Below are 24,297 nucleotides of genomic sequence, written 5' to 3'. Positions count from 1 at the left end.
CTGCCGAGTCAGGGGAGGATGTCCAAGACCCGCTAACCGGCTGAGGGTGGGACGGTCACCACGAGGCTCCTTCAGCAAGCTCCTCTGTGCAGAGGACGTGCTGTCGGGGCACAGCCTCCTGGCCCACCTAACCCAGCGCCTTTTCCTTCCTCCCCAGCCCCCGCAGACACGCGGAGCCCTTGGGGGTCTAGGGCGTGTCCCGCACCTTTCCCATAGTCCCCACTTGCCCCAGAAGCTGTCCCTCTCCCCTCGGGGCACGGGCTATTGGCCAGAACGCTGGGCGCTCGCCCGGGGCCCTGCCACAGTCCAGCCACGTAACCTTGAGCCAGTCTTTGCGCTCGCTGGCCCTCAGTTTCCCCACCTGCGAAATGGGGGCACACAGTGCCTGCCGCCGGGACCGGCCGCGAGGGGCGACGGGCGCGCCGGGGCCGGCGGGGCGGGGGCCTCCGCCGCTCCCGCTCCCTCGCCGGCGGCTCGGGCTCCGCAGTGACGGGGGGAGCGGCGCCGGGGAAGGAGCGCTCCGCGGTCACGTGACGCCCCCCCTCCCCGAACTGCGGCGGCGGCGGCGGCGGCGGCGGCGGCGAACGCGAAGCCGCGTCCGAGCAGAGCTGCAGCGGCTGCCGCGGGCACCGGAGTGCCGAGCCCAGGACGCCCGGCCCAGGCCCGCGGGTGAGTACGCCCCGCCCGGGTGCGGCCCGGGGACGGGGAAGGGACGGCCCCGGCTCCCCTCGGCCCGCCGCCAGGACCCTGCACCGGCGGGCGGGCGGGGACCCGGGGCCCGAGGGTCGGCGGGAGGGGGCGCGGGCCGGGTTGGCCGCGGCCGGAGGCGGGCGTGGGGGGCAGGCCTGGGCTGAGGCGGCTGAGCACCCCCCACGCCAGCCTGCCGGGCAGGGTCCAGGCCGCCGCTGAGGGGGCGCGGGTCCCACCCCCCTGCGTGGGTGGGAGTCCCGCCTGCCCTCTGCCTGGAGAGGGGGCGTCTTGGGTGCAGAGGAGGGGACGCGGAGAAGTGGGCGCGTTCCTTCGATCCCTGGGCAGGGACCCCGGGCCTTAACGCCCCCCCCCCCCGCCAGGAGGAGGCGCTCCGGTCCTCAGAGGAGGGAAGTGGGGGTCCTCAGGGGCAAAGACCCTGAGCCCAGAGGGCGGTGATGTCCTTGCTTCCCCAGGGACAGAGCGCACTCCCTCCGCCCGTGTTCCCGACCCGCCGCGGAGCGGGGCACCCGCGTCACGCAGCCGGGCGCCCCCTCGCCGCCTCCCTCCCCTGGCTCTGCAGGATCAGAACACTCGGTGGGAATCCACAGGGCGGTCCCCGCGCCCCGCAGACGCTTTGGTGCCAGCCTTTGGGCGCCTGGGCGCGGGCGCGCGCGGGAGCGCGCACACGCGCGCGCGCGCGCACACACACACACACACACACACACACACACACACACACACACCAGCTCAGGAGGCGAGCGCCCTCCTTCTGTGGTGGTTAGACCCCAACCTGTGCGTGACCCCCGAGTCCTTGCTGGGGTCATAGCACAGGCCTGGGGGTGGAATCAACAAGAACACCCCACCTCTCACACATGGCGCATTGGCATCTGTCCCCGTTCTTCATTCTTTCCCTCTCTGTAGTCAGAGGCCAGCAGGAAGGGCCCAGGAGAGAAGCTGGGTCAGGACAGAGCCGGAGAGAAAGGCAGAGGAGAAATGAAGTAGGAGGTGTCATTTCCTCCCAAAAGGGAGCTGGGTCCCCAGCTCTTAGCCCACCCTGCCAGAGTGCAGTGGTCCCTCCTTCCCGAGGGTGTCTGGAAGAAGAAGCTGGGGGGAAGAGGGTCTGTTTTGTAGTAATGTCAGCCAAAGTTGACCCTGAATGGGGAGAAGGCAGCAGCTGAGTGGGGGTGGGGTGGTCCTGCCCAGCTGGTCCCAGAGATCCCCTCCACCCCCCCCCCCCCCCCCCGCCACATTTCTCCATCCAGGACCTCAGCCTCAAGGGGAGGAGTGCCTTAATGGCTTCAGAAAGGATTCTAGGTAACAACTAATCCCCGGGTGGCGTGAGCACCTTCCCCATGCACAGTAGTGTTTCAGGTGGGGGTGTGTGTGTGTGTGTCTACGCATGCGTGCACACTGAGGTCTCCATTGCACAGATGAGGAAACTGAGGCTTAGAGAGGCTAAATAAACTGCCCAAGCTCGTGGAGCCACCTTCTGCCAGGGCTGAAATCAACTCTCTGACTCCTGATCTAGATGGATTTGGGGAGGGGGCGGGGGTCTGTCATGTTTGGAGTGGTCCACAGGTGACCTGCTTCCTGTGCTGCTTGGGGGGGTGGATGTGCATCTGGATGGGGTGCGGAAGCTGGGTCAGGTTGAGGAGGACCCCTCCACCTTTCTTCGGGGTCCAGAACTCAGACCTTCTTCCTCTCCCAGAGCCCCGTGCTTGCTCTGCTGCCCCTTTCCACGGCCACGATGGTGTTCCCACCCTGGGACTCATAGCTTTCCTTGGGCAAAGCCTACTCGTCTTCCCTCTGTGCCAGGTTGCCTGCCTGGCAGGGGTCTCAAGAGATCCTCCACCCCCGTGAGACAAAAAGGATTCTTCCTTTGGCTTTTTGAAATGCAGAGGGGGTCTCTCTTTTTTGGCTCCAGATTGTGGGGGGGGGGGGGGAGGGCGTCTCTACTGCTCAGGCCTCAGGACCCTCAGCGTCTGCACAGGCCTGGGGTAAGGGAGTCCTGAGACCCTACTTTAGCCCCTTCTCACCCGGCCCCACCCCCTGCCCGGCTGTCGTGTTCCAGAGCTGAGAGGCCCTTTGAGGACTCCTGGGGCAGGTCTGTCTTCCACGACACCTGTCTATGGAGGCCTGTGTCCTGGCTGTCAGAGGCTGCTGAGCTGTCACACGGGCTGCACAAACAGCCGAGACCCGTGCACAGCCAGACACAAACAAACACACGGTGTGAGTCACAAACACCCCGAGACCCAAACCCGGGAACACACAGGCGCACCCAGGCCGAGACCCCCGCCTCCAACTCTGACCGACACTACAGACGCCAAGAGGCATGCCATCCAGCACATGTACACGCAGAGATGGAGGTCATTGTCAGCAAGGAGAGCCTCCTTCGAAGCCCCCATCGGACTGATAGCTGCTTCTGTTAACCCCCGCTGGGCACATGCGTGGTCCATACACACACAGGAAAGAGCACAAGAGAACCCCACGCCCTTAGAAATTAACCTGGCAGACATGCACTTGCACCCACCCACACCCGGGCCACCACGGGCGCACACACGTGTGCATTACATCAGCTTCCTGCGTGTGGGACGTGAACTCCTCATCACCCCAGGAGGGGGTGGCAGAGGCCCCTCTGACCTCCCCCAGAAAAGCCTCACCTTCTTTTCTGTTTCATATGAACCCAGCTTGGCTGGCCCTAAGAACACTGGGAGAGTGTCTGGTGTTTCCCCCTCCACGTACTCCTCTCCTCTCCTCTCCTCCCCCCATACCTGCCCGGCTGCCAAAGGAGCCTCTTCACCCTGCGGCCCCTCTGCTGTCCCTGAAGGCGCTGCTCCACAGGCGCCTCCTAACACAGAGCACACCCCAGCCCAGGCAGCCCCCCGGGGTTCCCTTTCCTTTGCCACTGAGCCAGGAAAGCTTGCCAAGTCCTGGTTTCGGCTTTGCCCTCCCGGCAAGGCCAGAGGCCAGCTGGGGTGAAGGGAGGGGAATCCTCTGAGATCCTCTGCCAGGCTGGGCCCTGGCACCCTGGCTGTACCCCTGCTCCTTGGAGGGCAGCTTTCTGAGAGGTGCTTCTGTGGGCTCTGATAAAGTCTCCGGGGCCGACCGATGCTAGGTGGGGGCAGCGAGGGGCTCTGGGCTTTGCCATTCTCATTTGGGCACTCGTCCTAGGCTTGCCAGAGTGCTGGTTCTGAGTCCAGGCCTGGCCATGCCTCTTGCTGGCCGTGCAGCCCAGGCAAATCATTTCGCTTCTCTGGGCCCTTCTCCAGCTCTGGGAGCAGCTCAGCCTGGCCAGGGAGTGTGAGGTGTGAGGTGGTAGTCCGAATGCCAACAAGGAAAGGAAGTTTCGCTCTGCTGGACATCATGGGGCAAAAGGGTGTTGCTGGCTAAGGCCTTCTGGCAGATTGAAAACTAGGTCCATACTAGGTTAGGCCGGGGTCATCAGTCCTCGGACCCCCTGGGATGGCCAACCTGGGGTCAACAGAGTAGGACCTGAGGGCAGGGGGCTGAAGCTATAGTTTACATCTGTAGGTATTTTTATGCCCCCAAACGTGCTCTATTTTTAGGGCTGAAGACTAGCAACTTGCAGGCAGTGACTCAGAGAAGGAGGAAGGGAGAAGAGGCACAGGGGTGCTCGTGGAGAGACACCCCAAAACAGGGAGGTCCCACTGGAAGAAAGGAGCCAAACCTGTGATGCACCTGCCGTGTGCTGGTACGACGGCAGGAACCTCATTGGCACACTTGGTAAGCATTTATTGAGCAGGGGGGGTGTCCTAGGGGACTGGGACGGGCCCCAGGGACAACAGAGATGAGCTGGGTGTGGCATCATTCGGTCCCTCCCACAGCCCAGTGTGGTGTTACTGTGGCCACATTTCAGATGAGGGGGTAAGGCTCACAGAGGTAAAGTGATGTGCCCACTCCACTAGTAAATACCTCTGCCAACATGAGCCACCCTCCCCCGGGGAAGCCCTTTAGAAGTCGAATTCTGAGGTCAAATTCTGACTGCCACTGAATAGCTGTACAACTTAGGGCAAGTCACTCCCTCTCTCTGGGCCTCCATTTCTTTATCTGTAAAGTACAGATCACCCACTCTGTTTGCCTGATGGGGCTGTTCCAAAGGTTAAGGAGACTAATATAGGCAAGTACCCAAGGCAGTGCCCAGCTCATGGTATTTGTTGGCGACTGAAAGGAGATGGGCTGGGCGTTGTCAGGAATCCAAGTCTGGTCTCTGCTGTGTGGCTTTGGACAAGTCACTTACTCTCTCTGTGCCTCCTTTCTTTCTCCATGGGACAGGGATGATGAGCCCTTGTTTGCCTGCCTACCTGGGAGCGTTGTTTGTGCAGATCAGACATGATGGCTGGGAGCTGCTTTGAAAATCACAGAGCCCCACTCAGAGATAGGAATGCACAGAAAAACAAATGCCAGAAAAACGTGAAGAAAGATCTATTTTAAAAAACTTCAAATATTTTACTACAGCAAGAAAAAACAAGACTTTTCTTCAATGTTTTGGGATAGTGGGAATTTTTCCCGTAACTTCACATTGCCAAGGCAGTTGGCATTGCAATCACGGGAGATGGGTGGTCTCCCCACCTGGGGGAGTCAGTGCCTGGCACACAGTAGCCAGTCAGTGGTAATAGCAGCTATTAGTGGAATTAGGAGTTGCATAGTGATAGGGGGTGGGGGTGTTCCTGGGGCGTGACTGGCTACGGTGTGAGAGGTGGACATCAGGTTTGGCGGAATGGAAGGTGTGTGTAGGGATGAGCTAGAGTCCGCGTATGGAGGGCCTTGAATGCCAGACTGAGCAGTTTTCATTTCCCTGAAAGCCAGTGGGGAAACCATCAGAGGGGCTGGCCGAACCTTCCGTGGGCAGGCCGTGGGTACCTGCTCACCAGTCAAGAAGGAGGAACTAGCCTGGCACCATTCTCTGCCCTGCCCGCTGTGTAAGAATGGCCCCACTGCCTGGTTCCCTGCATCTCATTTTCCTCGTGTGTGCCAGGGAGCATCGTCCATCCCCGGGACAGGCGAGAGGACCAAGGCACCGACTGCTCAGGGAGCTAGGGCATTGCCATCTGTGCTGGAAGTCGGCAGACCCATGTTCCCCCTCTGACCCCACCCCACTAGCTGAGTGATCTCAGGCAAGTCACTGACCCCTTCAGGCCCCCCTTTCCATCTGTAGAATGGGCGGATGCAGTTTCTGCCTTTCTAATGTGGCTCCAATGAGACTTGAGTGGGTGACCGTGCTATATGACGCTCGGGTGTGTTGTGTCTCTTGGGGGAATTGTGCTGTTTCTTGTAACTACCTGTTCCTCAGGCTCCCCTGAGGATTTGGGGCAGCTGGGATCTGGGGTATACAGCGGGTGAGGACAGACTCCTGAGCCACCAGAGAGGCAGTGACCTGCTCAAGGCCACAGGAGCCACCTGCCTGTCACAGCCAGGCTGTTGTGGGGAATGGAAGGGAGACACATGTGGGTCCAGCCCTCTGTTCTGCTCCTGAGTTGGGGCCCCAGGTCTGTGAGGGAAAGATACCCCGAACCCCTGCTCAGAGCACAGCCTTCTCCAAGGTCCTGATCCTCTAAGTTAGGGCTTTCTGGGTGGGATGGAGGCGGCTGATGGAAGGTGACCTTGGGAAGTTTTCTCTTGTGCTGCCTGCACGCTCAGTGCCCAAACTGCTGAGGCAGACCCGATCCCTCCGTTCGCAAAACTAGGGTGTGCCATCTACCTGCAAGGTACTGCGAGGACAAGGCCCACGCGGGTGGCGGGCCAGCCTCGCACCCTCCTGCCCCTTCCTGATCTTGGAGGTCCAAAGAGAGGCCATCCGATCCTGGCAAACTGCTGTGGCCTCCAGCCTCATCCCATTCACCACCTGCTTCCACCTGAGATATTGGGGCTTTTCCAGGTGCATACGGGTGCCCTCTCAGCCTCTCCTCCAGGGCTTCAAGCTCCCAGAAACAGGACTGGACAGAGTCCCTGGGGCAGAGCCTTCACCTCTCCTAGTCACCAGGCAGGCCCCCAGACCTCCCTGGCTGGGGAGGTCTGGCCCTTTGTGGTCTTCTGATGGGCAGAGAGACCTGGGACCTGTCCCCTACCCCTGCCCTCATGCTACATTGTCGGGGCCTGCCCTGTGTCAGCCAGGGTGGGAACTAGCTGACTGGCTCAGGGATTCCAGGAAGGTTCTGGCAAGGGAGAAGCAGAATAGAGGCCGAGTGACAGAACACAGGTGGGGGGGAGGCATTAATTGAGCACTTACAGATGTGGGGCTCAATGCTGAGCACTTTTCATGGATCTCACTTAATCCTCAGAGTAACCGTTATTGGGCCCACTGAGGCTCAGAGAAGTTAAATAGCCTGCCCAAGGTCACTCAGCTGGTGTGTGGCTGGAGCTGAGATTTGAATTAAGGGCTGTCTGACTCCACTCGTAACCACTTTGGCCTACTGCATGTAGAATTAGATGGGGTTAGGGGAAGGGTGCAGTAGAGAGGGGAAGGGATAGTTCTGGGATAGTTCTGGGCAGAGGCAGGGATGGGGTACACACTCGGGCTGTCCCCACACTTTGAGAACATGGCCCTGAACCTCCCAGGTCCTCCTCCCTCTTTTTCCCTTTCCTTGTGGCCTGTAGCTGAGGCTCAGCACCCAGGCTGGGTTGGGAGAAGGGATGAATGAATGGGGAGATTTGTTTGCAGAGGCTCCTGGGGATGTACAATCCCACAGACCCTGGCTTCTCCTGGCCTGTGTCTGCATGAATTCCCAGCTTGGAAACAGAAATCCTCAGCATCAGAGCTGGAGAGGAGCCCATGGGATCAGCTGGTCCAACCCCCTTGTTTTACAGATAATAATTATTATGATTATGCCTGATGGTAGCAATTCACAAAGGGCTTTCACATCTGGGTTGCCTCTTATGCACGCCAGAGCCCTTGAGGCCCGAGGAACTCGGGTGGTGGTTGTTATTCACCTCCTTGCTTAGTGGCTGAGGAAACTGAGGTTTAGAGCAGCCAAGAGATGGGCCCGAGAGCACAGAGCTAGCTTTGCTACTGGACTCCAAACCCAGATCTCTTCTCCCCCATTGCACCATCCTGGGACCCCTGAGGCCCAGAGCCCACTTGGTATCCCTCCAGGACCACCTCTGCATTAGGGGCAGGGCAGGGGGCTGTGTCTTGGGGGGCTGGTTCCGTTCTGAGAAGTGTGGAGGTGGGCATAGGGCAGGTATCAGGGGAAGCTCTGGGTCTCCCAGTGATGCCCGTCTTTCTCCCTGTCTTGGGAACACACTTTCCTTCTCCATTCTGAGAGTGATAGACTGAGGGGCAGAGCTGTTCCCTGGAGGCCTCTTGCCCGACACGCCAGGCTGCCCCAGAAAATCAGACTGAGAAGGTGCCTTGGAGAGCCATCATTATACAGAGAAGGAAACCAGGCCCAGAGGGATGGGGATCTGCCCATCATCACACTGAGCCAGTGATCCAGTGGCAGAGCTGGGCCTAGGACCAGGGTCTCATGACTCAGTATATGGCTGTGCTAACACATGGCCAGTAACAGTACTAAAGACAGTCCCTAATTATTGAATGTCTACTGTGTGCCAGGGCTGAGCACTTGACACTGAATCCTAAGAACAACCCTATGAAGTACTATTATTATCATTACCATCCCTTTTACAGATGACGAAACTGAGGTTCCAAGAAATTTATGAAAATGGTCAGAAGTCACAAACCAGAAAGTGACAGAGGTGAGGGTTCCAACATAGGTCCGTCTGACTCGAACCCATGCCAATGTTAACCCCTATGTGTAATGTGATAGGAATAAACTAGGACTGGGACATCAGTCCCAAACTGGGACATCATTCGTTCATTCATTCATTGCGCATTTATGGAGCACCTACCATGCTAAGGAAACCAGGGAGCTCATCTGGAGTCTGAGACGGGGAATTGAGAGTCACAGATGAGGCAGTGAGATTGTCGGTCTCCAAGCATTCCTAAACTCCCCGCCTCCATGGCTGCCTCTTCCCCCTCCTCCTGCCCCCAATCCAGCCACAGACTGTGCATTTTTCAACCTCTTTCCTTGTCCTGCAGCTTGCCTATGGTGTAGTTGCAGCCTGCTTTACGCTGTGGAAATGGGGGCATGACTCAGCAGGGGCTTCTGGATTTTGCACATCCCAAAGAAGACTCTGCTGACAATGGCATTGGCAACCACTAGCGTGCCAGCCTTCCGTGGGCATAAGGCACTGGGCTAAGTTCATTCTCTGTGCACATCACCTCTTTTAAGGCTCACCACTGCTCTGTGAGCTACCAGCTAGTGTATCTCCGTTTTCCGGATGTGGGAACTGAGGCTTAGAGTCACACAGCTCAGGGATGAGCTGGAGCTCTGCTCTGTCCGGGTCTCATGCCTGAACCCTTACCCCGTGGCTCCCTCTGCCCTGTTCTGTGTCCAGGCTCTGTGCTCAGGCTGTGTGGTTTTGCATTTAGAAACCTGGTTCTTGGAAGGCAGGGCTTCAGCCAAGCAGTAAGTATATATTAAGCACCTACGGCGTGCCTTAGGGAAGTGCTTTGTGAGGCTAAATTTTGTAAGGATGGGGAGATAGGAGTTCCTCTGTGAGGGGTCAGGAGTCCGGTGCAACCGCCCCACCCAAGTCCTGAAGTACAGGAGGCTTTCAGGCCTCCAAGTCAGGGCAGGGCAGCATGTGCTGTTTGAAGGGCTTTCTTCTTGGCAGAGTGTCCCTGAGAGCGACTCACAGCAGAGTTAAGACCTCAGAGGGTCTTCACAGTCACTTCTACTTCTACTACCCCTGGGGCAAGCTGCTTAGCCCCTCAGGGCCTCAGTTTCCTGCTCTGTGAACAAGGCGTGATAATTGCATCTAATTTGCAGGGTGATCATTAGAACTGAACCAACTGGAGTGCGTGGTACAGGGCCTCGGGAACTAGTCGTTGCTCTTACTGAGCTGGGGCATATGCATATGTGATGGTGGCTGAGGTCTTCAGGGGATGTCAGAAGCTGGCTCTGCTCTGTTTACAAGCCTCAGTTTCCCCATCGGTCATGGTTGCCGTATAACTCTTGCACGGTCTGCATCATGGGGCTTTTGTGGGGATCAAAGAGGTCCCAGAGCGCGTAGGTGCGGCCCTGTGATCTGCACATCGAGAGAACGGGTCCCGGGGAGAGGGGGCGGCGGGAACACGGTGGGCGGCGGCGGTACAGGTGCAGCCATTGTGGCGCGCAGGTGTGCCATTGTGGGTCGGGAGAGGCGCGGCAGTTCGCTCTAGGGAGAAGGGAGACGGCAGGCTCTAGGACCACCTCCGCACAAGAGAAAGAGTGAGGAGTGCGGGGGGCTGGTGGTGGCAAATGCACAGCCGAGAAAACAAGACGGTCCTTCCGGGCGCCCTCAGGGTCCCCACTCGCCCCAGGAGAGACGCCCGGGGCGCTGTCCCGGGGCGCTGTCCCTGGTGCTGGAGCCCGGCTGGCCCTCACCCTGAAGTTCCTGTGATGGCCAGCTGAGGGCGTCCGGGACCGCGGCGGACTCCTCAGGCCCGATTCAGAACACTACTTACAAGCGCATTCTTTACTTTCCTAACGGCATTCCTAGATAATAAGCCTACCTACGCACCCATTTCAAAAGCCAAACAATATAATGCCCTAAGAGAAGTAAAAGCCCTCTACTTCCATAGCTAAATACCCTGGCATGATCACACCCCAGGACCTAATGGAGTAACCAAATGCTTGCACCTGTGTGATATGTATGTGTAACCTTTACATTTAAGGGCAGAAAAATATTATAACTATACCTGATTTCTAGTTCAGAGTGGCTTCCAGTAGTTGCATCTTTGGAAGACTCAGTATGTATTAAACCCACACTAAAAAATACTCGCATGTAAACCAAAGTTAGGTTCTAGGAAAGGATAAACAGGCCTTTCATCCACGTGAATGTCTGCAAGGATATTTGATGCATGGCAGGTCTTCTTCAGGTGGGACTCTCCTGACAAAGCTCTCCTGGCCTCTACCCACTGAACGACAGTGGTCCCTTGTAATTGCTAAAGAGCAAAACCACCCTCATGTATTTCTCTAATGCCCTTTAGGGGGCAGAACCACCCCTGTTGAGAACCACTGTCATGGTGAGGACCTTGGCCAGGTGAAGAGGGGTTCACAGAATCCCAGAGTGGCTGGGTGGGAAGGGCTGGCACTTTAGGGAATTGTCAGGGCATCCTGTCCCCCACCTTATTTTTTTTCTATTTTTTTAAATGTTATTTATTTTTGAGAGACAGAGGGAGAGACAGAGCACGAGTGAGGAAGGAGCAGAGAGAGGGAGACACAGAATCCGAAGCAGGCTCCAGGCTCCGAGCTGTCAGCACAGAGCCTGACGTGGGGCTCGAACTCACGAACCGTGAGATCATGACCTGAGCTGAAGTCGGCGTTTAACCGACAGAGCCACCCAGGCGCCCTTCCTGTCCCCCATCTTAAAGATGCACCAGCGGAGGCTCCAAGTGGGAAGGGTTTTGTGCTAGGACACATGAGTGACCAACAGAGCTCGGGGGGGGGGGGCTGCAACCCAAGTCTCCTGCCCCCAGTACAGGGTTTGGTCAGCCCAGCTGCCCTGGGTGGAGCTCTGGGCATCTAGCAGTCTTCCTTCCAGTTCAGCCTACCTGAAAATGGGCAGAGAGGGCCATGCCATTAGCAGGGGGGCAGGAGAGGGAGGCTGGCTGGATTCCAGTTTATAATATGTGAGAGGGGCCTCGGCCTCCCCTGTCCTTGGGGATGCAGCAGTTGCATGGACCACCCCCGTCCACCTCCCCCAAAGCCATCCTCTCTCCAACCTCTATTTCTTCCAATAGTTAGCTGGCCACACCGTGTGTGTGTGTGTGTGTGTGTGTGTGTGTGTGTGTGTGTGTGTGTGATATGTGTATGCACATGTGTCTGTGTGCGTATATTGTGTGAGCATAATGTACTCTAAGTGCGTGTGCATGTATCTGTTGTCATTGGTGTGTGTTCACAAACACACGGATGTGTATACAGATGCAGCCACAGTCAGTAGGTGAGTGCACACTGATTTGGGGCCTGTGTGTAAGCTCAATTTGACCTTTGTGTATATGTATGGAGGTGCTTTGCAATGTAGGGACTGACGTTTATGTAAGCATGTCTGCATGCATTTGATCTTGATATGATCTCTATAGGTGCATGCTAGACATCTCTGGGCACAGTACAAGGGCGAGCGTACGTGTGGCCTGGTGGAATTTCTGTGCAGGTATGCATGCAGCTGTGCCACCAACATTGTCTGTCTCGTCCATCCCCTATCACTAGTGCCTGAACAGCGTCAGTAACACAGTAAGTGCTCAGTGTGTATTTGTGGAGTGACTGAAGGGAGAAAGAAGTACCCTCATGGTTGTGTTTGTTTCCAGAAGGGCTTTGCTCTCAGGGACCCTCCAGGCACACAGTCCATATGGTGAACAGAGACACATCCTCAATGGTGGGAGTCTGAGTGGAGGCATTTATTCTGGTCATTCTGGCCAGGCCAGGCCAGATTGTCCTGGTCTCTGGTGGGGACACTTTGAGTTCTCAGGAACCCACTGAATGAGACAGAGGTCCCAGAGCCAGGACAGGGGATGGCTAGGTCAATAACCTCACTAGGAAGCTGCTCTCCAAGCAGCTTCCTCCCTTCACAGGGCCTTGGGACTGCCCCAGAAGACTCCTCTGGGAATTCAGGGTTTATAGCATCTTGGGATTGGGTAGGTGTGGCTTGGCCAGAAAAGCCATGAGCTAAGGATAATGATGCCTTGAATCCATGGAATTCTCTAAAGGCAAGTGCATTTTTCCATTATTATGTCTTTAACCCATCAAAATGAGTGTGGGTGTTTTAACAGATGAGCAAACTGAGGCCCAGGGAGGAAAGCTGATTAGTGCGGAGTGACACAGGAGGCTGCATGGCTGGGCAGGAAGCCCAGGACCGCCCTGTCTCCTGCCCAGGAGGTTCCAGGCAGATATCCTGAATGGGAAACAAGAATTGACCCCACCAGCTCCATCTGGAGCCTGGGCTGGAGATCTTCCCAGGAGTCTGCCCCTCCCTATGCCCTTCCATTTCCCTGCTGAGGGTTGAGAAGGGGGAGTTGGAGGCAGGTAGGTGGGACTCCCAGAGTTCAATCAGGGGTGAACTTGGAAAGGGAACTCTGCACCCTTCCCTCCTCCTTCGCACAGTCTGGCACCTGTTTGAACAACTTGGGTACAAATCTAGGAGGCCCAGAAGAGGAAGCTTCCACCAAGGGAGGGCCTGAACCCTGGGGGGAAGCCTGGCTCTGGTTTCTAGGCGAGAGGCTGGAGGGAAAAGAAGGGAGCTCTGTCCGACCTCAGAGATGGCAAGGACTTCCCAGTGCCAGTCAGGGAGCACGGGGTCCGTGCTGACCTGAGAGTATTGAGTTCTCAGTGGAGGCCAGGTGTCTGGGGGGGGCGGGGGGATGTTAAATAATGTGTTTGAGGTCACACAGCCAGGAAGCGTCAGAGCCTGGTCCAGCGCCTCGGCGCCCACGCCCTCACTGCACTGCCTCTGTGTATGTCTGTGTGTCTGTCTGTCTTGGAGGTTATTTCACTTGCCCACGCATAGATCTGCCCCATTCTTTCCAACAGCTGCATGGTATAAGTGGACCTTAATTTATTTATCTGGTTCCCTCTGGATGGTCATTAGTTTGTTTTGGAACTCCTACTAATAAATCTTCGCTAACTCTACAAAAATGATGACTTCGTGTAGTTCAGCCTAATGAAAAACGAGGCTGCAGCCGGTGTTTTATTTAACCAACACATGCTTTTCAAAGGCTCTCTGCAGTGCTTTAGAACTATCAATGTAGTTAATCCTTGGCAAAACCCTTTGAAATGGGTACTGTTATTTTTGTCATAAACCCCATTTGCAGATGAGGAAACTGAGGCACAGAAAGATTAAGTGACTTGCCCAAGGTCACCCAGCTGACAGGTGGGAGAGCTGGGATTTGAACCCTGGGAGAGTTGATGAAGATCTAAGCACCTGCCTCCCTGTCCCTTTGTCCTTGGCCATTCCTCTTCAGGCTTACACGGTGTGATGTGGCAAAGGGGTAAGTTCTCGGAAGTGGTCTTGCAGTTTAAAAAAGCGCATTTAAATTTTGCTGTTGCTGGAGGGACCAGAAGCTGGCCAGGGAGTGTCCTGTGCGTCCCTGGCTGAGGGAACGTGACCCCCACCCCCACCCCACCCCCAGCTCTTGCCAATGAGGCAGCTGCAGCTGGTCAGAACCCAAGAGGCTGGAGCCCACACTGGGCTCTTTGTCTTCGGTGGGAATCCTGCAGCCCCCACAACCCCTCTCAAGGGCCCACTGTCCCAGCACCAGCAGGGCCTCCCGGGGGCCAGGCCCGGCTGGGAAAGTTGGCACATTGGACATTGCTTGGCCACCCTGCCAACTGGAGATGCAGAGTCCACTCAGAAATCATTCCCACTGAAAAGACAGACTGATGAGGCTGAGGGCCATGTCCAAGGGGGTACAGCAGCCTGGAAAGGCCTGGAGTCTTGGGCCCCAGTTCTGGCGCTGTGTATACCCCACCATGGCCCAGGCCCAGCTCCTGGTCCCCCGTCTCTCCCAGCGCTCTGGGCACCCCTGCTGCTGCTACCGCTTAGGAAGAGAAGACTTCCTCCTCTTTAGGCCAGCCTCTGTTCTCCTAGGGGCTTGCCCCTCGGGAGCCCTGCTGGACTGCCCTGTGCGGAGTGGGCTTCCTACACTGGCCTGGGCTGGTCCCTCCACCCAGGAATCTGTGGGCCTGCCCAGAGCAGAAGGGGCCCAGCCCTGGCTCCAGAGCACCCTGCCAAGAGGGAACCAGACGCTCCTCTAAAAACCGAACCAAAGGGATAGTTCTAGGCACAAGAGAATCTCCTTTGCCCTGCCTGGCTTCTGAACAAGGGGCTCTTGAGGGCTCCTCTGCCCATCAGAGTGTGCAGGGAGAAGGGGCCCAGGGTGGGGGTAGGGTGGGGGTAGGGTGGGGGTGGGTGGGATCTGGGGGCTGACCCCCCAAGAGAGACATAATTACTGTGAACCAAGGTCTCAGTTTCTTCATGTCTGAGATGGGGAGATCCAGCACACCACAGCCCTCTGCCTGAATGAAGCTAACTGTGAAGGTCGATACCCAGACCAGACATTTCCCAGGGGAAGCTGGGGCTAACTGAGCCCTGGCCCAGGGCCCAGGCGGAACCATTCCTGAAAGGCTTCTGAAGAACCCCTCCTACCCTAACTCCCTGCCCTATCGCTGTACCCTTGGTCGTCCTTCCCCCCCCTTCCCCCACCGCATCTGTTCTGTGCATTCCCTTAATCAGAAAACCCCACGGAAAACCTCAAGACTCTGAGGGCCTCCCTGGGGTGATCCCTCCCTCTTCGGGGGGCCAGAGTGGGCATTCTGGAAGGGGTGGGTGAGTCCTCGGGGCAGGACCAGTGTTCGGTGCCTACTGACACATCTTTTTCTGGGGGTGGGAGAGACTGCTTCCTGCAGGGTGGAACCCTGGGCTGTGTGCTCTGGGTGAGCAGCAGGCAGAGGAGAGGCTCAGAGCGTTTGTTGAGTGAGTGACCCGCTGTAGGACTCAGCGCAGTTCCTCGTCGGAAGGTTGCTGAGGGAGGGAACCTAGTGGGGCATCTCTATTCCTGCCCCCCTGCTTCTCCTCCTCACTGGGCAGTGGGGGGCACCTAGGAGAGGGGGATGAGAATGGGCAATAGAAGGGCATTCTGGAGACTGTTCCTTCCTTCACTCATCCATTTGTGGCAAGAGCAGAGCGGGACTCTTGTAGCAGCTATTTATTAAGCATTTCTTGTGTGCCAGGCCTGGGCTGGAATTAACTCATTCCATCACCGTCTGTGTGTGTGTGTGTGTGTGTGTGTGTGTTTGAAGGGGGGAGGGTGGTTCCATTTTACGGGTGAGAAATTAGAGGTGCAGGGAGGGCAGGGATGGCAGGGACTTGCCCACAGTGAGACCATTTTGACCCTGGATTCCTGGATTCCAAGTTCTTGACCCGGCCCACTGTGAGCTCCCCCCTCGTGATGGCGGGGGACAGATCCGCCGGCACAGGCCAACGCCTCTAGGGAGATGGAACAGGGTATCGCCCCCAGAAGAGGGTCTGCGTCTCCGTGCGCCCCTGATCTGAGGGGGTGGAGGGTCCCTTCCCCACGGAAGTGCAGTCCGCCCCGCATCCCCCATCCCCCCTCCGAGGTCCCCGCTCGGAAAGTCCCGCGAAGCCCCCGCCCCCGGCCCGCGGGCGGCGCGAACAAGCGGCCCTTTCTGCGCGCGGCGGCCCCCGGCAGCTGGCCCGTAGCCCGCGGGGGCGCGGACAATCCCGGGGCTTGTGGCCGGGGCGGGGCGGCCCGAGTTGCCAAGGTGACCCGGGCGCGGGGAAGGCGGCCCCGGCGCGGCGCGGGCGGGCGGCGGAGGCACCATGAGCGGCCGGAAGCGTAGCTTCACCTTCGGGGCCTACGGAGGGTAGGTGCGCCGGGCGGGGGCGCCCGTGTGCGCGCGGTGGGAGCCCCCCCCCGCCCCGCACCCGGCCTGGGGGTCGGGTGGCTCCGCACTCGCGAGTTTGGGTTTGCGTGTGAGGGGCGCGCTTTGGCGGTGTGTGTGTGTGTGTGTGTGTGTGTGTGTGTGTGTGTGTGTTTGCGCGTGTGCCTGTGGGTTCCAGCTGGCAGCCCATGGGCACGCGTGGGCACGGTGGGCTGCTCAGTGCGTGACAGCAATTACGCATATGACTAGTGTGCGGACCCGCCGGCCGGCCGGGCCTGTGTGTGAGCATTCCTAGGTCAGGGGGAGGCCCTGCAGGAACCCCCACTTGACGTCTGAAGTTGCTGGAAGGAGAGAACTTGGAAGCCATTAGCAGGCCCATGCCCACCCTAGGGCACCTGGGCTGCCCCTATCTTGTGCCACCTGGCTCACAGGAACCTTCTCCTCCCGGGGGTTCCTGGCTGTCAGGGCTTGGAGAGCTAAGGCTGGGGAGGCGGAGTGGTGGCCGGTCCATCTTGGGGGTCGCTGTCTCTCCTGACCCGAAGCGGCCACATCAGAGGAGTGTTGGGGGGATTGTTGCCTTAGGCAGGGATTTTGTAAATTGGAAGAAGGACTGGGCAGAGAGACTGGGGCTGGGGCCCCTTCCCTGTCCTGCATAACCTTCCGCCAGGCCCTGCCTCCTTGTGGTCAGAGAAGCACACAGGACCCACCTTTGGGGTGCAGAGCAATTGGAGCTCACACCTATAACACCGCCAGTGCACAACAGGTGCTCCTTGGGCTGTAGGGGTTGTGTTCAAGCTGCCACCCCTTGCCAAATGCCCAGCCTCCAAAGGGACCCTGGCAGAGAGGCTGGGTGGGGTGGGGGATGGGAGGGCTGCCCTCCTTCTCAGGGGCTCTGCTAGCCGCTAAGCAATGAGAGGAGCCTGGGCCAGCCTGAGAGTCCTGGTCAACTGGCATGGAGGGGCACCCTGGTTTGTGGAGCTGGGTTCTGTCGTGGGAGCTTGGGCAAGGCCTGGCCTCTCTCGCCTCACTTTCCTTGTCTGCAGATCATGAGCTGATCCCTAAGGAGACCCCAGCCCTGCCTCCCCAGCTGGCAGAGTGCGGTTTGGGGCCTCTTCCCCATTCTCCTCTGGCCTCTGGGCAAGAGGCAAGAGTTGTTTGTTGTCCTAACAGCTGCCCAGCCCCTTGGCCCTCAGCTGGGCAGGAGGGTGGAGCTCTCTCCAGCCCTCCCCCGCCCCAAGGTGCCCTCAGAGGGCAATGTCCACACCTCTCTTTGAGGCTGGACTTGGAGGGATTTGGGGGAAACAAAGCCTGAGCTCCCGGGGTTTAAGGTCTTCCTCTGGCTCTGCTTTGAGGGGCAGGGTGTGTGTGTGTGTGTGTGTGTGTGTGTGTGTGTGTGTGTGTTGGGGGTGGGGTGGGAGAGGAAGCTCCTCGTGAGCTCCTGCTCTCAGATCCCCAGGCGTTTGTCCCCTGGGTGAGTATGAGTGAGCTCCAGCTCCGGGATGGAGGCAGGCTGCCAGGAAAGGGGGGTGGTTTCTTCCTGCCCACCGTAAACCATAAACACCCACACCCTTCAATCCTGTCTGGAAACACTCTAAGTTGGCCTGTGCTGCACCCCTACATCTCTGCTCTGACCCCAAATTGCTTTAGTCACTGTCTCACTCCACTTATTCCAAAACCTCCCACACTGACCCCCACTTCTGCTGCTACCCCACTCTCTGGTCCTGGGCCCCTGCTCCCCGACCCCTGTGCCCCCAACCCTGCCTTTATTCCATACTCTCTCACCCCACACCTTCCCATGTCCCTAATCTAACATTGGGGCCCCTGCAGCCTATGGGGGATGGTGATAGTGCATCAGGCACCCAAGAAGCAATATCTCCTCCAGGCCCTTCTGGGAGGGTGGGGGGTGTGTTGGGATTGGCCTGATGTGCTAAGCAAGGCTGAGTGGGAAGGGGCTGCCCCCTCACCTGCTGCCCCTCTTGCATGTATGTTTCAGGGTGGACAAGTCCTTCTCCCCTCGCCGGAGTGTGTGGTGAGTACTGGGGGCTCTCAGGAGGGGCTGGGCTGCTTGGCTGGGCCTTGGGAACATTCCCAAACCATTACCACCCCCTATAATGACAGACCAGACCCCACCAACCCTTCAGCCACCCTCTCCAGGTGACGGCGTGGACGGACCCTCTTACCCGTTCTTCTCCCACCGATCTTCTCCTATAATTCTTTCTAGAGCTCCAACTTGGAGTCAAGGCAAATCAGGTTAAATATCAGCTCTGCCCACTGTCCGGGTGACCTTAGTGATTCACTAACCTCTCTGAACCTCAGTGTTCTCATCTGTGAAATGGGGACTAAAATGCCTACTTAACAGAGTGTAAAATTGTAAATAAACAAACAAACCTAAAAAAACAAAAAACAGGGCCTGGAGTACCGAAGCCCCTCACCAAAAGTGCTTCCTTCCTTCTCTATTCCTTCCCACCTCATGGCTCCTCGGGGGGTGGGGGTGGGAGTGCCCTTAGCCTTTTCGCTGAACCCCAAGTCCTCTAGTCACACTCCATACATAGCCTTCAGAACCCCCTCCTGCAGCCCATGACCTAAGTCCAAGGCTGTCCTCGCTTTGGAGGAAGAGGGGGAGCTGTGTCTGCAGCTTCCCCAACACTGAGAGCCGCGGGTGGAGGTGCAGCCTCACCTCGGGATTCACAGCACCCCCGATGCCCAGCAGGCGGGTGCCTCCCAGCTTCCTGGCACCAGCATCACATGGGCCCAGCTGGCTGCTCCTGCAGCAGCTTCAACTCCAGTGGGAAAGCTCGCATTTCCTGCCCCTGCTGGGGGCTTCCTGGGGTCCCTAGGCCTTGCAGTGCCTCCCAGGTACTAGGTGACTCCTCTCTGACACCACTGCCCCACCTGCTGCCAGAGCCCCCCTAGGAAGCCACGTCTGGGGTGGGAGGCACCCAGGTGCCCAGGCTGAGCTCCAGAGCTTGCCCTTTATTTTCCTTTGATGCTCTCTGTGCAACCTAGGTCCAGCTACTCCCCCTCTCTGGGCTTTATCTCCTGCTGCTGGACCCAGTTAATCCGAGCCTCTACGACTAGGGCAAGACCATATGCTAAGCCCAGAGCAGGGATAGGATGAAGGGAGATACAGATAAAGGTGAGGAAGATGCCATCCTTTTTTCAAGGACTTCATTAATACTATCCTAGCAACTGGGGCACCTGCATGGCTTAGTCAGTTAAGTGTTTGACTCTTGATTTTGGCTCAGGTCATGATCTCACAGTTCATGTGTTGAAGCCCTGTGTTGGTCTCTGCACTGACAGCATGGAGCCTGCCTGGGATTCTCTCTCTCTCTCTCTCTCTCTCTCTCTCTCTCTCTCTCTCAAAATAAATAAATATAAAAAAGAAAACCATCTTAACAACTGCCACTTGTTAAGCACCTGCTGTGTACCAGGTACTGTTAGCTGCTTGCGCTGTATCATCTCACGTAATTTTTACCACCTCCCTGAATTATGGACTATAACCTCTAATTACAGAGGAGAACAGTAATGCACAGAGGAGGGAAGTGACTTGCCCAAGGTCACACAGCTATTCGGGGCAGAGCTGGGATTTGAATCTTAACCTTCCAGAATGCAGAGCCCAGAGTCTCATGCACTCTGTCCCAGGACCTCCAGGCCACAGGGTGGGTCTGAGCACTTGAGGGAAGACTTGAAGATGGAAGGGTGACCCAGAAAGCCCTTTCTAGAGAACCCTGAAGGAAGTGTCAGAGATGAGGGCCCAGAACTGAGAGTAAGTAACCAGCTGTGTGACTTTTGGCAAATCCATTCCTCTCTCTGGGCCACAGTTGACACAACTCTAAAGTAAGATTTTGGAATCACCAGGATTTGCCCATTACCCACAATGCCTTGCCCCACACCTTCCTCGCTGGAGATGCTGTCCAAGGTGCTAACCCCTGAGGCCCTCTCTCCTAAACAACTGCTTAGCTCCCAGCCTGTGCCTGGCATATAGTTACTGCTCTGTAAATGGGGGTCATATTGATTATTAATTATGATTTCCTGGCCTGTGATTCAAAGCCTTTATCCACTTACCCTTTTCAGTCTGGAACTCATGTCCCTCGTGACTTACATTTCTTAAAAAAATTTTTTTTATTGTTTACTCAATTTTGAGAGAGAGACAGAGAGACAGAGAGAGACAGTGTGAGCAGGGGAGGGACAGAGAGAGAGGGAGACACAGAATCCAAGGCAGGCATTAGACTCCGTGGTCAGCACAGAACGCGACGCGTGGCTCGAACTCACAAACCGCAAGATCATAACCTGAGCCCAAGTCAGACGCTTAACCAACTGAACCACCCAAGGTGCCCCTTTTGTAACCTGCATTTCTGATCAATGGGAATATTGCCCCTGAGAATACCACCTCCATACCTTTGCTCACATTTTCCCATCCCCTTGGCATGTCCTACCCTCCCATTTCCACAAGCCCCCGCCACACCTCCGGCCTACCTTTATCACTGTCTGTTGAGGGTTTTCTTTCCTGATCCCCACTCCCCATCTTTCTATCCTTAAAATCCCTCCCTCTGCTCATTATGCCTCACATTAGTCTCATTTCTGGGATAGTGGAAAGAGCACGACCTTCAGAGCCTGACAGGTGTGGACTTGAATTGGCCTCTGCTGCACGTTAGTGGTGTTACTTTAGGCAGGTCACGTCCCCTCTGAGCCACTTGATGTGCAATGCATGTTGAATTGGATCTCTCAGTCCAGTTGAATGTGTGCACATAACGCCGTGGTACCAGGCAGGCTCCAAGATCCTCGAGAACAGGGGTTCCCTGGGTTACTTTTGACTTAGGCTCATTTTCTAGCATGAGTCACCAAAAAGCTGAGCTGTATTCTTCCCATCTCTCTGTCCTCCACACAGTCTTACACAGCTTCCTGAACCCAGTAAATGCTTAATAAATGTTGGTGGAATTGAATTAAATGTGGCCAGAGAGTGGAACAGTTGAAACTTTGTCAAGTAGGCTGTGAGAGCTTCCTGGAGGAGATGTGGTTTCCTCTGCCCCTTTTTAAAAAAGGGTTAAGAGGGGTGTCTGGCTGGCTCAGTTGGTGGAGCTGGAACACGAGACTCTTGATCTTGGGATTGTGAGTTCGAGCCCCATGTTGGGTGTAAAGAATACAAAAAAGATTTTTTTTAAACTTTTCAATGTTTAAAAAGGATTAAGAAGTTGGGGCTTAAATTGAGGAGCAGTCAGGCCTGGTAGAGGCCAGATGTGGCCAGATCATGGCTGGATTCCCCTACGCCCCCGCCCCTCATTAGCAGGTTACCTGTGGTGAAGAAGCTCAGAACAAGTGTGAAAAAAGAATGGGGCCCAGTGGGAGGATTAGGAGCCAGTGGGACAGTGGGTGACTCTGCTTCTGCAGACCTAATGGGTATTGGGCATTTAAGGTGGACTCAGATGGTGAGGGGAGGAAGGAGGTGGAGTGATGTCGGGGTGGGGGAATGGCCAGGTAGAGTTGTGCAGGGGAGGGGTTCTGGAAATGGCCTGAGAAGAGGACCTTAAGCTGGGAGCCTGGGGGGAGGAGGCAGGACCCAGCAAGGATTAAGTGCCAGCGGGTGCTGAGCATTTTTTCCCTAGGCGTTTGTTTATGGTGGTCTCCGTTGTGATGACAATTTTTTCCAGGCATTTGTTTACGGTGGTCCACTATGATGACACTCTTGCACGTTGGCAAGAGCGCCCCCATTTTGGAGGCCAAAAGCAAGACTGAGAACTGGTGAGGGCTGGATTTGAATCCAGCCGTTTCTCCTGCCAAGGAAGGGACTTGGCCAAATGAGGAAGCCACAGGAATGAGGGAAGCTCTGATTATGGGCTGAGCTGATCCTGAGCACCTCCAAAACAGAGGCCGCTGCCCAGCCCCATGTATCCCACTGGGAGGGCCCATCCGGTCGCCCAGATATCTCCAGGAAATGCTACCATATATGAAGCATCTCCTGGGTCTCGGGCCCTGGGCCGAGCCCTGCAAATGAGTCACTTCATTCCATCCTTATACCAGCTTTACAAAGTGGAGACTGTTACCATCCATTCACCATTTTACAGATGAGGAAACTGAGGCTCGGAGAGGAGACGCAGCTGGACCAGAGGCACACAGTGAGCAGTGAACCAAGACTGGTAGTGTGGTCAGCCTGAGCTCCTGAGCCCAGACCTTTAGCCCTCGCTTTCTCGGATGCTGTGTGTGCTGAGTGTGGGGCTGCGGTGGGTGGCCCCTGTCCTCAGGTGGCTCTCTGTAATCACTGAGCTGGAAGCCCTGGGGGCCCGTGTGCTGCTGCAGGAGGCATGAGGCTGGCCTCATTAGTGGCTCTGAAATGCCAGGCAGGCACAGCCCGCTGGGCCTCCTCATCTATTATGCATCTGGTGGGCAGGCCCCCGGCGGGCAGCTGGCAGAGCACAGGACGGGGGAGCCAGCAGCTGCTTCCTGAGCCCACACCTGCCACCACACCTCTGGGCAGGGACTCCCCCAAGGCATGCCAAGGCAGCTCCTGCCTCATTCCCCCGGCCCAGCTAGGGTGAGGGGGGTCCCACTACAGCCAGAGGCACGGATGCTGATCCCCAGCTCATTAGCCTGCCTGTCCCCGCAGCCACTCCTGAGAGAGGCTGGGACCTTGACTGAGCTGGGCTCACTTGGGGCTAGGGTGGGCAGAGGTAGGCTGAAACAGAATCTTAGGTGCACGGGCACCTGACTGCACAGATAAAGTGTGGTCACTTATTCATCATTCATTCATTTATTTATTTATTCAGCCACAAGTAACTACTGAGCAACACTACGTGCCAGGTGCATTCTAGGGACTGCAGGTTCCAGCAGAAAATGAGACAGACCCAGTCCCGATCTTCAGAGAGCTTGGTGTGGCCAGTATTTCACCTCTTTGAGCCTCAATTTCCTCATCCATAAAATGGGGAATAGAGGAGACAGTCTGTCAATAGATAAGGACAGAACCGCAGTGGTTGTGCTCAATTTTAAAGATTTTATTTATTTATTTTTTTCAAATATATATTTTTAATGTTTATTTATTTTTGAGAGAGACAGAGACAGAATGCGAGTGGGTTGGGGCAGAGAGAGAGGAAGACACAGAATCTGAAGCAGGCTCCAGGCTCTAAGCCGTCAGCACAGAGCCCGATGCGGGGCTTGAGCTCACGAGCTGCGAGATCATGACCTGAGCCTAAGTTGGACGCTCAACCGACTGAGCCACCCAGGCGCCCCTAAAGATTTTACTTTTAAGTAATCTCTACACCCAACATGGAGCTCGAACTCACAACCCCAGGATCAAGACTTGCATGCCCCACCAACTGAGCCAGCCAGGTGCCCCAGTTGTGCTGAATTTTAAAGCAAGGATTCATGCTACCTACATCTTACTGTGCGCAGGTCTGTGTTCCAAAAGCACTTTCCATATATTGATGGATATAATCCTCATAATCACCCCATGAGGCAGCTACTGTTACTACCCCTGGTTTAGGGCTCAGGAAACTGAGACATAGAGGGGTTACAGAGCCTGTAAGTTCTCTTGGCAAGACTGAGATTTGAACCTAAGTAGCCAGGCTCCAGTTTGCATATCACCCTGTGCTGTAAGGCTGGAGGATGATGGAGGGAGTCGTGCAAGGCCTCTCTGAGGTAGCGTGTGAACCAAAACCTGAACAATGAGAGGAGCTGGATGTGGGAAGAGATAGCAGGGGGAAGGAGGCATTCTTGTCTGCAGGAACAGCAGGTGCAAAGGCCCTGAGGCAGGAACAAGCTTAGTGTGTCTTGGGCACAGAGAGGAGGCCAGTATGGCTGGAGGGATGAGGGAAAATGAGATCCGGGCGCGTGGGTAGCTCAGTTAAGCCTCCGACTCTTGATTTCAGCTCAGGTCATGATCTCACAGTTCATGAGTTCAAGCCCCATGTTGGGCTCTGCGCTGACAGTGTAGAGCCTGCTTGGGATTCTCTCTCTCTCTCTCTCTCTCTCTCTGCCCCTCCCCTGCTCATGGTCTCTCACTCTCTCTCAAAATAAAATTTTAAAACATCTAAAAAAATGAGATCAGGTGTGGGTTTGGAGGAAGAGGAAGAGCTAGATTGAGCAGGGGCTTATAGTCAAGGTAGAAGTTTGTATATAATGTCAGTAACTGACATGCAGAACAACTGAGTCTCAGACT

At 56.4% G+C, this 24,297-nt stretch overlaps 1 protein-coding gene across 13 annotated transcripts in view; it reads left to right on the top strand.

The window, feature by feature from the left end:
* The first annotated feature begins 541 nt into the window (after positions 1-541).
* Positions 542-24,297, top strand: part of RAP1GAP (RAP1 GTPase activating protein) — a 65,689-nt gene continuing 41,933 nt past the window's right edge. For 5 of the 13 annotated variants that reach the window (XR_008292802.1, XM_053208517.1, XM_053208523.1 and 2 more), the window contains exons 1-2: positions 16,015-16,130; positions 18,142-18,177. Coding sequence is in view for 8 of the 13 variants with exons in the window: in XM_053208517.1 (XP_053064492.1) it covers positions 16,087-16,130; positions 18,142-18,177 (80 nt within the window). In the remaining 5 variants the exon portion in view is untranslated. Of the gene's footprint in view, positions 670-4,256; positions 4,435-16,013; positions 16,131-18,141; positions 18,178-24,297 lie in introns of those variants that run through there. The other 8 variants (XM_053208538.1, XM_053208532.1, XM_053208519.1 and 5 more) reach the window with 5 other exon arrangements.

This window comes from Acinonyx jubatus, chromosome C1 (genome assembly GCF_027475565.1).
Source record: "Acinonyx jubatus isolate Ajub_Pintada_27869175 chromosome C1, VMU_Ajub_asm_v1.0, whole genome shotgun sequence".
In the NCBI taxonomy this organism is placed as follows: Eukaryota; Metazoa; Chordata; class Mammalia; order Carnivora; family Felidae; genus Acinonyx; species Acinonyx jubatus.
This window is presented reverse-complemented; position numbering and strand designations above follow the sequence as displayed.